A 14,374-nucleotide genomic window follows, 5' to 3' on the forward strand; every position below is an offset into this window, starting at 1 on the left:
TGTGCGTGGGAATGAGTGGGTCTGTCTTTGGAGCCTGGAACCGTTTTGAGCATATGCATGACACAGGCTGGTGAGCATCTCCCGGACTCCCGAGGTACAGCGCTCTCCTGAATTTAGGTCCCACTAGATTTCAGCAGCTGCTGTGCAAGGATTTTTACGATGAGCATTTTGAGGCATCTAAGTACTTTTTATGTAGTCCTTTAACAATATGTATCTACATGTCAAAGTAGGTATGTTAATATAAAGACTCATACTGATGATTTTCCTTTTGCTATTTCTTACACCATTCTGTGCCTCATACTACTACTCAGGTCAGCATGAAATCTCAGAAAATCTAAGTATTCTATTTTATATTTCTTGGTGATATTGTAATATGTGTAGTCTTTCATTCATTTTAAAACTTCAAGATCATATTCAAATGTGAGTATCAAAAACTTGAACAGTCCAGGAGTTTTACTCCTTTTGTATCCATAGGAAAAAGACTTCACAAGGCTTAGGAAAAATACATGTTTTTCAATAGGGTTGATCTAGAGATCAAACAAGTAGATGAAGAGAAATAAGAACTTACTGTCTCTGCAGAAAAGGAGCTGTGAACAGGTAAATAAAAGGCCATCACTAAAATTTTCCTAAAACAGAAGTAGCAAACACCAAAAAGAGTCTTTATATAAGATTAGGCACTAACAGACTGTTTTCTCTTCTCACTCTCATACTGTTACTGTGCAACACCAACAAGGTGGTGCCCTTGGGCACCGAGAAAGAAAAAGGAAACTTGGATTAAGAACAAAACAATTGGGGGAAATTATTAAATTAACATTAAGCTTCCTCGTTATTCCATTCCAGACTTCACTGAAATTGAATAGCTGCGGTTCCTCCCTGTGGCATGCATGCCTTCAACCACAGCGATCATGAAAGAGAACAATCGCCTTTGACTGTAAAAACATGCTTTATATATTTGGCACTTTCAAAGAATTCATTCCGCTCCTTCTCTTGTCTCCCTTTGATGATACTCAGTGCCATTACTAGAAGAAAACATGTTATCATTAGGACAGAGCATCCTGCACTTCAAACACATTCATCCACAAAGGGCTTGAATTCTTGGAGCTCTCGTCGTGTTTGTACACTCCAAAAGCCGGGAGGAGTTTACAACCGGGAGACACAAACCAAACAAAACAGATGTGTTGCCTATGCTGAGATTATGCTAAATGCCTAAGTACCTTTACAGTCATGCACAGAACTGCCAGCCTGTCAAAAAGAAACTAGCTGCTTATTATATAACGGGACACTGAAACCAGCACCGTATCATTCCACCATGCAAAGGCTTCCACTGATTTTGCGAGCCTTTTTACACCGGTAACACTTTAAAGTAGAACAAACCGGGTGCCCCCTGATTACACCCACAATGTGCATGAAGATAAAAACATGCCGTTTATTTGGAAGAGAAAGGTAAAAATGAAAAGATGGAGTTCATTAGATAATTATAATCCATTAATATTTCACTATTTTATAAATTGCCAGCTTCCTGAGGAACAACTACAGTCAGCAGCTGCTGACACCCAGCTGAAGATCAGCCCCTTCACTATTTCTGCTGCTCTTTACTAAACTGTCACTAAAAGCTTGCCCCTAGTTAAACACATGGAAGCACAAAGATCCCAAAGAACTTCGTCAGGGGAGAACGTGCCTCACTGTGTTTTTGAATGACAACTCTGCTTTAGGATTCCAGTTTTTCTAGTGAGCAGGAATGTTTGTGAAGCAGCCATAAAGAATGGTTTGCTAAAAATGTGTCAATTTGCTGAAGCTTCCTGTTATGCCTGTGAAAAGCACCTAGAAGGCTAACTGCACAGCAGACATCACTTTTACGCACCAGAACTAGAGGGGTCCATTTTGGAGGAGCTGTGTGCATCTGTGACATGTTCACACTCAACCTGGAGCTTGATGGTGCCAGCCCCTAAAAATAGCACCTGGATATCCTTGTTCTCATCAGCAACCACAACCTCGTCTTCTCCGCCGTTCGGTGCATCGATCCGGCACCCCGCTCCCTCCTCCAGAAGAGACAGGAGCGGTGGTACCCTGAGGTACCTCGTTTTAGCAGAAGTGGGGGAGATAAATAGGATGTTTGCATCTGCTGCAAGCACACATTTTAAACAATATCCCTGCCCCTCAGCAGGCAGTTATCATGTTGTTTTGGCAGCAGGAAGGAATCTGTGGTTTTTCTTGAATGTTTCTCTTCTTTATTTAAACTACCAGAAATAAAGCAAAAATGACAGAATGCTCTGTCTATAAATAATCATTCCGGTGTACAGTTATATTAGGAGGTAACTCAGATGGCATGATAACGCCTAACAGGCTAATCTTAGACCTGTAATGCCATAAGATGAAAATAACTAGGCTAAGAATAACTGACCCAGAGGAGTCAGCCTGTTAAAGAGTTCCACAGAACAGGGCATTTTAGATTTTCATGTGTTTAACAATAATATCTGCCATTTAGTTTCTCTACAATATTTTGGATTGTACCCACCACACAAAAACCCCACCCACAACAGCAGTTGGGAAAGGTTAAAATGCAACAACACTTGAAACCTCCCTCATCATCTGTTACCAAAACCTGAAATTAATGTGTATATACACATATGTTTGCAGGCTATCTATCTGTTCTGCCTTCTCACAGCTTCTGCTTTCTCTGCAAAGACTGTGTAGAGAAAGGAGTCGGGCAGTCGGTACAGAAACAGAGGTCTGATTAAAGCTCTGGTAGTAGGAAGAGTTACAAGTGTTCCTCATATCCAACCCAAGCCTTAGTGAACTAAATGGATTCTATACATAGTTTTACAGGAGGGCAGACTCCGGCTGAAACCACGTGCATTTGAGTGCAGTGCAAACCAACAGGTGTTATAAAGCTGAACAGCTAAAATAATGAATGGCTGGAGTAAAAAGCTCTTTTCCAATAAAGTGATTTAGCTCAACACACCAAAGGGAGGGGAGCTAGTGCCCTAGCACCAGTACTAGCAAACCTCTGTTATTAAGTGCAGTGTTTAATGGTATCAGGAAAGACTCTCAAAGAGGTTTTGAACTTATGTTCTGCATTCCTTTTTATTTCCTTTTCAGCTTTTTCAGCTTGCTATCCTTGTCAATCTTGTACTTTGAAATTCTTATTCCAGGCTTATCCCAAAACCTATAAATTTATCTTCCGATAGAAAGCTAGACTATCAGGTAATCACGTGGCTCCAGAAGCTGGGACTTAAATAACAAAAAAAAAAAAAAAAACCAAAAGAAAGAAAAAGCAATGTCCCATCATTAGAGGACACATGCAGTTAGCAACACTGGTCTGTACACAATGTCTTCTCAGAAACGTAAAACAGAAAAAGCAGCTTCATTCCATTTTACCACATTTTTATTCAACTGAATTGGTAACCAATGTCTTGTCCAGCATACATGATCGGGCAGAGCCTCTACTCAAAACCAGTGAGATTTTAACTACGCACGACCTGCAGGTCTGTATTGCGTGTGTCTTCTCATTGTATTAATTGTTAAGGTTAATACCTTACTCTTCCACAACAATTAATTCAAATACTTCCCCTACTACTATGAAGCACTAGATTTTTTTCCACCTAGCCTTTACGACAGGCACTGAAACAGCCTCTCTGGCTGTTATCCAGAACTTTCCTGAACTGTATCTTCACACTCATTTTTTTTCATTACTCCGAAGAGAATCACAAAGTAAAAGCTCAGCATATCTATCCTCGCTTTCTCTGAAGAGTTATTGCCTGAGACAACACATATACAACATCCTGTAGCTGTAAGAAGTCTACGTTACCTGATTCAGATATGCAAATATCTCAAGTTTTTCATGAATATCAGAGCAAACCTTTACATGAGTTTGCTTTCTGAAAACTCCACAGGAACAGTTGAGCAGGTGAAAGTTTTGTTTGGTCACAAAAAATAGGAAAGCAAACAAGGTCCCTTCCAACCCCTGACATTCTGTGATTCTGTGAATTTTCCCTGAAGGCAATATACATGCATGTGTAGAAACAGGTATATGTGGTCACGCAGCCACATGACAGATACAACATATGAGATAATTTTTGTACATCGGGGTTTAGTGAGGGAAGACAGCTCATGAGGACCTGTCAACACACGTACAACACGATGTGTGTGGCATTGATTCTACCGTTTATATTCAAGTGACACAGCCTGAATTTCCCGACTGGAGCATTGGATAAAATACTGCGACTACACTCACTACATTTGTGAAATTGCAGGTGTATTGCAAACCTGTAGGTAGATCAAATCAATCAAATTAATCATTCTGAATCATTATATTCCTTTTAGAATAGTTTTGCTCTACAGATTCCTGAGCATGACAGGTATAGTTTTCTGTGTTTCACAGAAGGGTTACCTGATGTAAGCAGGATTGCGTAACTTGCTCAGGTCACCTGTCAACTCAGAGACAAGCCAAGGCTTTAAACTCAAGATCTCCTTGAACTCTTGATTTTTCAGCACAACAGCTTTGGGCAGGAAGCAGAGGATGCCTTATCCAATAAAAGCCAAGGTGGAATTTAGGCAGGCCAGTACAAGGCTGTACGTCAAAACATAGCCAGTGAAGCAAACATAGCAACGTACCCTTTGGAAAAACAGCAAACTGTATTAAATCACCAGATGTTAACTAACTGGCCATTACTTCTTAAAGTCCCATATCTACAGATACCATAGCTGGGTAGGTTCTTTCTTCTCCTTCACACAACTGACATCTATCTGAGTAATGTAGCCCCGCATCAGTTATTTATTGACTACATTTTAATGAGCGTTCTTGGCATGGACTGTGCTGCACCAGATGCTTTTTTTCAAGGATTTAGTGTTTATTACTTGCATTGTGGTAAGGTAAGAGGCCAGCTGAATGCTAGGGTCCACTGTGGCATTGTGCACACATGGAAGTTGAGACTTTTTGGATAAAATAAAAGCAACAACATAGTTAAATAGTAATTCCAGCTAAATAAGAGGCTTTAGACTCCAGATCTAATTTTTAAATCGTGAAACTAAAATAATTATGGTATCAAATAAGAATACATAATTTTCTTAAAAAAAGATGCACAGCACTCACTGCTGCATTTTACAGCAGCAGTACCATATGGGAGAATCTAGTTCAGTCTTCTCAAGACAGCTGAAATTGCTCTCTGCAGTAAGGTGTAGGTGTCTGCAAATCACACAGCTTCTTGAGTCAGTGCCGATCTAGATTGCTCCATTCATAATTAGACTTTTGATTGGTACCTATCCAGATCATCTCATTCATAGTATGATTTACAAGCAGGGATGGAGACAGACAGGCAAAGCAGTAACTGAGGGAACACCAGAACTGCTTCACATGACAGAAGTATTTCCTATGCCTGCTACTGTCAGAAATCCCTTAGTTTGCTTTGCAAATACATATCCATAGGTCATTAAATCTGTCCTCTTTGGGGATGGCTCCAGCCCATTTTAAAATCAGAGTTGCATAATACATGCCCGTTGCATCTGGAAACTAGCAAACCTAAAAATCCATTGAGTGTTTAAGTAGTGCTTCCTTCAAAGACTTAAAAAATACCAAGGGTGCAGAGTGTAAACATTCAGGGATCTGCTCTTTTCTTAAATACGTGCAACTTTTCAACCTGAGCAGAAGTCACATACCTGTAAATGAAGACAACTTTAAAGTAAAGACAACCCGATAAGCAAAATTCAAAGGACTGCCTCTAGCTGCTGCAAACACTAGAGCACATCATCATACCCTGGCTTTTTCTTTCTCCCCTATATGCAGCACAGGGGGAGACAATACCTGAAAAGTTACCAGGCCTGATCCTGAACTCAAGGGAATGGAAGGTAATCGACAGCAGCACCAGGCTTTGTGGTTTCATGTGACATGAATTAAACCGCAGACTATGTACAACGCCAACTACTTGCAGTGTAGTTGTGTAATTTAAAGGCCAACAGAAACACTCAGGAATATTTTGTGTCCTACAGAACATATATTTAAACATCTATTACCTGGATAATGTTCTTGACTAAGTTGTTTTGGGTTTTTTTTAAAGTCTAAAATCCCCCTCTATTCTACCTGGTACTACAGGCGAAATTGTATATGTTATATGGGCCTAATGTAATCTCAGATAAAAATCAACTGTTACATGATATTCTTGTCTCCAGTGAAGAAAAGCAGAGCTATAAACTTACAGAAAATTACCTCCCTTTCTTGTGTTTCAAATGAGAAAATTGCTATTACTCAGGCAACATTAGTTGACAGTTACAAGGTAGCATAGTGAGCTAAAAAAACAGATTTTCACTTGTGCACAGCTAACTTCAACTTGACATAGTATTAAAAAAAAACAACAGGAGCGAGGGGAAGCAGTCAGTCTTATCTCTGTGACCAATGCAAAATCACTGGACACCTGCTGAGCTGTTCGGGGAAAACCAAAGAAAAGCAGTAATTCTTGAACAAGAGGTTGACACTGGAGATGGCTTTGCAGAAGTATAACACTTTCAGAGAAACTTCTGCTTTTACCCACAGTCTTTGCTAGAGCTTCATTGTTCATATTTTTAAACTAGTCTTTAATCTGATTTCTGTCCTTGACAAAGGAACTATAACTGGTGATCAACATCTCTTCTAAGAAGTTCAAGAAATAGTACATTCTTTGAGAGAGCCAAAAAGAAACAAACCAACTCAGCAGCTTTATAAAGGAATAGAAAAATTTCCAATCTTAAACATTGCCCGTTGGAATTCTCCATTCCCCCTAGGTATTCTCATTATTTTAACCTGTACATAACAGCTTATAAAACTCCTCCCCTCCTTCAGTCTATAATCATTATGAGGTAGCCTTGGCTTTCTGTATCGAAAAACACTAATCCTGAGTTTAAGACATACTTGAGTCTTTTCTAACAGGAAAGATACTACCATTTGACATAATCTCTCTCAATTTATTGTCATATCTGAAACTAGAAGTCTGCTCTAAAATTGTATGTAAGAAAGAAACACAAGCAAATCTTTAAGTTCTTTTTCTATGAAGCAGGAAAAGAAACAGTTTTTTTGAAAACAAACAAACATGGGCTCAACAGGTGTACCAAAACAGGCAATACACGAAGACAGCTGTGGTTTACACAGATAATTAAACTTCAAAACTGAGAAGCAGTGCCAAGTTTTGTGAAAAAAAACCAAGGAAAATCAAAAAAGAAACAGAAAAAGAGAAAAAAGGGGGTTAACTAAGACTAAAATACATGTAAACAATTCACCCTGCATTCTACATATAGGTCCTGTATAAAGCCAACTTTACGAAAAACAAAGTCAGAAACCTAGGCTTGAAAAGATATAAAACAGACAACATTGTGTCTCAAAAGCCAGAGTTTCAGTTCAACAAATACAGAACTGTAATTCACAGAGTTTAAGAGAGAATGGATGAGAGTAACCTGAAATTTTGACTTTTTTAGCCTGTCTAAATTGCCATTGTATCTGAATGGCAACAATTCTTCCAACTTAATTAATCCTCAGCACATCATTTGCAGATCTCAAACATAGCTAGCAAGGAAATTACAAAATTGAAGGGTAGCTTCAAATACATGAGGAAATGTCCAGTTTTCTTTCAGAGCAGCTTTGAAATACTTTCATTAAGAAACACATCCAATTTACATCTCAGTGAGTCATTACATAGGACTACTATTGCCAGGTTCCCAAATATTTTTAAGTAACAAAATAAGCCATGCATATTAACAACATTTTAAAGTAACACTGTAATTAAAAGAGAAAGGGATTAGTATTAAACTCCCTTTGTATAAGAACAGGAGAAAAGGAAACCCCCAGAAAGACTAAATCCTGTTTACAACAGATGTATGACCAGAATTGCCTATGAGGGGCTCTGACTGCAGGCTCCTGACAAGGGCTGTCTGAGGAAGCCTCTCGCTGTTAATAAGCCTGTACCACGAGCCCCAATTTGCAAGCACACAACAAAACAACCAAGGAATCCCAAACTAGATTTTGGCTGTAAGCATTTTCCTCCAGCTGCAAAGCAGCAGACTGAAGGAGACAAACTCCCCGAAAAACAAGCAGCTGCTATTTAACATCCCGCCATAATTATTTAATAATAACATATATAAAGCCCACAAAAATAAAGTCACTTCTTTAGAGAAAGGGCGTTTTCTTTCGTGCGAGGCTGTATTTTCCCGGTCAGGCACTGAAGTGTGAGGTACGGAGCTGTCTCTTACCTGAGCTGATCATACTGTGTGTTCTTTGCTGAGCCAAGAGCTGTTCACGTCCAGAAACCCCATCTGAGGAAAAACACGATTCACTCTCGTAAATTGTCTGCAGCATATTCCAACTGGTCTGCACTTCAGCTACACGAGAGATTCATCGCTGCACTTGCACAGGGGCGTCAGGCACGACCCTCTGCGGTCCTACCTCCTCCAGCGAGGGCTGTAAGATAATACGCTTCGCCAATTAGCAATGTGTAAGCATTTGCACAAGTATGTCTATCGGGAGAGGGGAAAAGCCCCAGATCCACTCTCAGCAGCCCGCGCCTGCTGGAGCGGGGCCATGGGCGCGCGGGGGGCTCTGTGCCGCCGAGTTTGAGCAGTTGCGTTCGGGCAGCCAACGGCAGGTGGAAGAAGAAATAAATAAATATCTCTGCGCTCCGGGCTTGCTGGCAGGGCGGGGACGGGGGGGGGAACACAGCCTCTTACAGACCATCAAACCAAACAAGCCACCTTTCCAGGGGCCGGGAGCCCCCCAGGGTTTAGTCTGAATTACCCCAGCCGGGACCAGTGCTGCCGTCCCCGCGCCCCTCTCCTCTCCCCGGCCGGCTCTCCCTCGGCCGGGCGGCTGGGCGAAGTTGGCGGGAGCAGCACCGATAACTCATTTGCATTTGAATCGACACCCGCGCGGCCCAGCGGCGGCAGAAATAGAACAATGGCCGGCCTGAGCCAAAAATAGGTCAAGCATGGCCGGGTGATTGGAGCCTGCATTAATGCGTTTAAAAATACCACGGCAAACACAGCTGTCCAGTCTCTGTCTTTCAAACCGCCGCCGTCCTCCCTCCACCGCTCGGCCTTGAGCGTGATTAACCCCTTCCCGCTGCCCAGCCCGACCCGGTGGGGAGAAGCCGGGGAGGGAGGGAGGAAGGCAAGGCAGGGAGCAGGGAGCGGGACAGAAGCGCTCCTCGCCGGGGACTCGCGCCCCTCCCCCTCCTTGCCCTCCCCTGAGGAGCGTTTTGCGAAAAGCGAGCAAAACGCCACGGCCTCTGTATCGGTCCCAAAATAACGCCGGGAGGTTTTGCTGGCGATGTGGTTTCTGCCTCGCCCACGCGCAGCCATCCTGCTGTTCTATTTTTGCTGCCCGTTTCTCTGGCTACGCCGCAGTTGGCTTTGGCGAGGGAGCCGGGCTGCTGCCTGCTCCCTGCAGCACCCGTGGCCGCCTCCGGAGAGGCGATTTCTGAAGCTAATCGGACCAGGGGGGAGCAGATGCTCACGAGGGACCGGGTTTTGTGCGTGCAGTTATAAGCAGCCTTTCCATATTTAGCATGCTTGATACAATTCTTATAGTAAGTCACCAGTTGTGGCACAGCATGTTAGGCACGCTCACCGACTATGAGTGCAGTTGACTTGCTAAAATTTGGAGAGGGGCTGAGCAGCTCACACTTATTTTTAGAAGCATTAGGCAATTTGCGTGGCGTCTTTCACACGATGATGTGGTTTCAGCAGAGCAGCGTCTGCCAGTGTATCAGACAAGAGCACCACGCTCATCTGCATCGCGGCAGGTTTCACGCATGCTACGTGAAGTTTATTTTTCATAATGGTATTTCAAAAGTTGCGTATCTTCTTTGCTGATTCATATACCTGCATGTAGGTAAGTTTCATTTCACTGTTACAGATGGTACTTCACCTCTCTGGGTCCTGCTCTGCCCTATAGCACTTGTTACACAGGTGACCAAAGCCTGTCACTCCCTACCTATACGACAGAGCAGCTTGACCACTCACCTACCAAAATTACAAGCCCCTTTCCACGTCCCTGCCTAGGGGAGCAACAACGGCCACAGGGACGAGATTCCTCACTGTAAACAAGAAGCCAATACAGAGATTGTCTTGGAGCTTTCTAGAAATCCACCAAATTCTCAACCATCTCTGGTATTTTTTGCTCCTGAAGTCACAAGAATCTCTCCAATATTTGAGGCTGGGTTCTGCCTTTTGGATAAGGATCGCCTGTCTGCTCTTCAACTAACACGACAGATCACAGCCAAGGGCAATTTGTTGTTTTTTAATTTCTCACAATTGTGTTACCATAGAAAAGATTCACAATAACAAAGTACTGTGATACTCCTGTGGATACTGGCTGGCACCTGGGAGGTCTGTGGCTCACGTCTCCTCCACCATCCAAAACCTTTGCTTCCTCCATGTGCCACATGACCTGGTCCTGCTGACAGCTGGGATCTGTCCCCCAGACAGACGGAGACCACAGTGGCTGACGATGGGGTTTTCCTCACAGGATCCTCCAGTTAGCACCTATCGCTGCTCGACAGCCCCTCTCCTTGCCTTATCCCTTCCCTCCCTGCAGGTCTCCCCGGAGCATCCTCCCGGGGAAGGGGGAAAGCGTAGCATACAGCCTGTCCCCAGCTCTGCCCAGGGGCACAGACACGGGCAGTGGCAGCACAGCGATGGGCAGGGTGCTGCAGTGCAAGACAGGGGATGGACATCACACGTAGCATCGGACTACTGACAGCTGACAAGCTGGCACTGTGAACATTTTTCTCTTGAAAATAAAAATATCCCCAATGCTTTGTGGGAAATGCATGGCACTTTGACGGTGCAGGGCAGAAGATGCTTAACACGAGTTCAAGGGGGATCACCAATAGAAGCAGAAATCTTCTCTAATGCAGAAAAAGCTTTTTATAGCCAGAAGTAAACAAAAAAGTGGAATTGCTTATGCCCTTGAGCCAACCAGAACATGACCCTGTTTAGTGATTCAGTGCCTCAAAATAATCAAGTCTCGTATTACAGGGGAACACTGGAGGAATCAGTTAAAAACAGGTCAGAACATGGAAAACGCTGGAGTGTGGGATCCTGGTATTAGGTACCCATACGTGTTTTTAACTTCTTATATACGCAGCTGCATTTTTAAAGATAGCATTCACAGCTCTAACTGACTTCATGTACTTCAGCAACTAAATAAAAGCAAACTATTTTCAAGAGTAGAAAATGTACATTCAGATATTTAGCTGCAAGCGTTCTTAATTTTGGCGTACGTATTTTAAACTGACAGACACACAAACTATCTTATGTTAGCTAATTCACAGACCATAACTACAGCATTGTGCTTTATATTTTAGATTATATATAAAAATTATACCAAAATATTTTACTTACAAAGTCAGCCACCTCAAAGGTAGGGCTTTTACAGCCTGAATTCTTCTGACTTGCTTCGATGTATTATGGGCCTACATTGGTACATGCTTAGCTTTAAACACGTGTGTAAATCCATTCCTTCTCAGCATAATATTTAAGCACATGCTCAAATTCTATTGATCACAATAGAATTTAAGCACATAGTTAAACACTTTGCTGAGTCAGCCCAGCCTTTAACTGTATGATCACACGAGTTTAAATAGCTCCTTTAGAGTCCCACAGGGGAAGGATAAAGGGTTCATATCTGAAGAAAATCTGGTTTTTATTTTTAAAGCTATGAATGTTATAAGGTGACATTTTCATACAGGAACATGAGGGGTTTTGTTCTGTTTTTTCACAAGCATTTCCTAAACTTGGAGAACTTTAATGACACTGGAGGTAAGAGTAAACCTCTGTTGAAATGATTTAGCGCCGCTGAGGTGACACTAAACACAATCAGCAACTTTATACAAAATGTAAGGCATGTTAGTAGCACTAACATCTCATTACAGGAGTTTCACAATGCGTGTCTCTTATTTGCCTTCTGAGTTGCTAAAAACAAATAAACATACGGAAATTAAATCTGGAAACAGCATTACTGCAACATTAAGACTGAGAAATTAAGCACTCAAGTTAGAAAGAGCTAAGATTTCAACTGCATTATTAACTCTGCAACGTTATAATTAAGTAGCACTTTTCTTACTTTCCTGGTTAAGTACAAACAGTATATCACTGTTTGTTTTTAGCATATCCCATTTCTCACTCACGTTATTTTGGAGTATAGCTTTCATTAATATTAATAGCTCAGTTTCAAGTTTTGCAGTTTTCTTACTTGTAAGTGAATTCTTGCACAGATTCTTCTGCCATATTGCTCAATTGTATCATATAAATGCTACACACAAAATTAAATAGAGAAGTTCCCTAGCTTCTAGTTGTATGCTTAAATTAGGATACTGCAGTCTTCTATAAGAAGTGTCCCATTCAACCTTCCTTCAGCCCCTTTTTCATTTGGCAAGTATTCTGTACAAAAGGACTAAGTAATATCACGTATCAATATCCAACAATGCATAAACAAATGGGAGATAAATTAAGGTTGCATGGGTAATATTAAATCTGGCCTTTTTCAGTACTCAAGTTTTGAATTCTAATCTCTGCAGCCTAAAGAACTCCTATTTTTTGTATATCTGATCACCGGGATCAAAAACAGAACAAAATTAACTATTGCATAGAACAGATGTTTCTGTAGCCACAGTTCATTAGATACCATTAGTACCATGTGAAACCCAAACATCCAGCGTAAATTACTACAGCTTATGCTAGAGGATTAAGTAGGTTAACAAACAGCAGAGGACTATTACCACACAGAAGCAGATGGTTTGGGAGCAGAAAGAAATCAAGGAAGATGCTCAAGCGGTCAAGTTCTGCTTCCTCCTGGAATTTAGGGACTGTATTCCAAATCCCTGGGGGAGTAAAAGTGAATCCCTTAATCCATGTGCTCCGCCTGGGAAGATGTAGTGCGGGAATGTGTCTGATTAGATTTCTGCGTAGCAAGCCTCTGGCGTCACCTGTGCAGGAATACATGTTGCTTTTTCTTTGCAGTACCATGAAGCCACGGGATAGGCGTTTTTCAAGTGAGGACAAAACTGCGATTCTATATGTGCTTAAGCTCAATTCAAGCTTCAAAGGAAGTTTCTGGGACAAAGAAAGACGTATCTGTAGCTGTAGTGGATTTTGTGACAAACAATGGTAGAATAAAACTTTACAAAGTTTTGAGGATAACGAGCACTACACTAGATAAATGTATGGGTGTCTGCCATCTCACATATAACAATACAGAGAGCCTTGAATCTTTCTCATGCAAATTAGCTCAGGGTTTTTGGAACTAGCTGATGACTTATCACTTCTTTTTTCTCTTAAAATATGCCTTTCCATTCACATAAACAAGTCTACTAGAAATTAAGTCGTAGATTCAGAACAACACCTCAACAATACACGCTTGATTATAAGCACAGGGCTAAAATTAAGCATATGCTTAAGGGCTTCATAAATTCAAAGGTTCTTTCCTGAATCACAAAGCTCAAATAATATAAAAAAGAACCACAGAGAGCTACCAGATAAATAATATTTAGGCTAGGAAATACACAATTCAATTATTCTGCTGACACAGTTGTTTATCAGGTTGGAACTAAAATCTCCGCATTTTGTGGCAACGCTGAGGTAAATTGAACACAAACAATACAGGCCATGTAGCCAAAAGCAATGTCAGATACTGACAAATAAATGCCTCCGACCAGCAAAGCACTTCGCCCCTTTTATGCCATTAAGGAGGAAAGTACGAGCAATATGAGATTTGCCAGGTCTTCCATGTTGATGCCCAGCTTTCTCAGAGAGACATGAGTCCGTATGCGCACTGTGCCTGCCATGTCCAGCTGCACTAGACACACCTGGATGGACATACGTAAAGCAACCTTAGAGCACATAACTTATGGCAGCTTGCAATACATTACCTGTGACAGCTTCCAATACATTCAGCGTACTTGAGGCACTTCAAGCTTGTTGCACCTCTACTGAGCAGATAGTCTGTACCTCCACACAGCGTTTTGCACAGGATTTCCTGATGCTGGGTAGTCTAGCAGGTCAGATCAACTCACCTGGACACTGAGAGTTCCTGGATGACAGTCTACCAAGTCCCTATGGCTGGAAAACCAAGAGGAACACCATTTCTAGTTTGAAATCTACGCCTGGATTTAAGTGCTTTTTTGGATTTAAGCCAAGAAATGTAGGCCACACTTGCTGTCTGGTGAACAGTACTGTGAAAAGCAAGGGCTATGCAAAGGATTTAGGATCACAGCAGAAGACAGCCAACTAAATATGAGCTCCTAGGATTACACCGGGACCAGAAAGGCGACTAAAATCCTTGGATATATAAACAAGGTTATATTGAGTAACAGTAGTGAGGTGATATGCATACACCAAAGAGAATATTCTTGGGATA

The 14,374-nt window shown here is 41.8% G+C and overlaps 1 protein-coding gene across 17 annotated transcripts in view; it reads right to left on the bottom strand.

The window, feature by feature from the left end:
- HDAC9 (histone deacetylase 9) overlaps positions 1 to 14,374 on the bottom strand; it is a 499,199-nt gene that overhangs the window by 285,459 nt on the left and 199,366 nt on the right. For 4 of the 17 annotated variants that reach the window (XM_075419194.1, XM_075419197.1, XM_075419204.1 and 1 more), the window contains exons 1-2: positions 8,753 to 8,867; positions 8,212 to 8,274 (exon numbers count right to left, since the gene is read on the bottom strand). The exons of 1 other annotated variant lie outside the window; for it this stretch is intronic. In XM_075419194.1, coding sequence (XP_075275309.1) covers positions 8,212 to 8,274; positions 8,753 to 8,867 — 178 coding nt within the window. Of the gene's footprint in view, positions 1 to 8,211; positions 8,275 to 8,404; positions 8,484 to 8,752; positions 8,870 to 14,374 lie in introns of those variants that run through there. 12 more of the 17 variants (XM_075419199.1, XM_075419193.1, XM_075419202.1 and 9 more) reach the window with 7 other exon arrangements.

Source organism: Opisthocomus hoazin, chromosome 4 (assembly GCF_030867145.1).
Source record: "Opisthocomus hoazin isolate bOpiHoa1 chromosome 4, bOpiHoa1.hap1, whole genome shotgun sequence".
Classification (NCBI taxonomy): Eukaryota; Metazoa; Chordata; class Aves; order Opisthocomiformes; family Opisthocomidae; genus Opisthocomus; species Opisthocomus hoazin.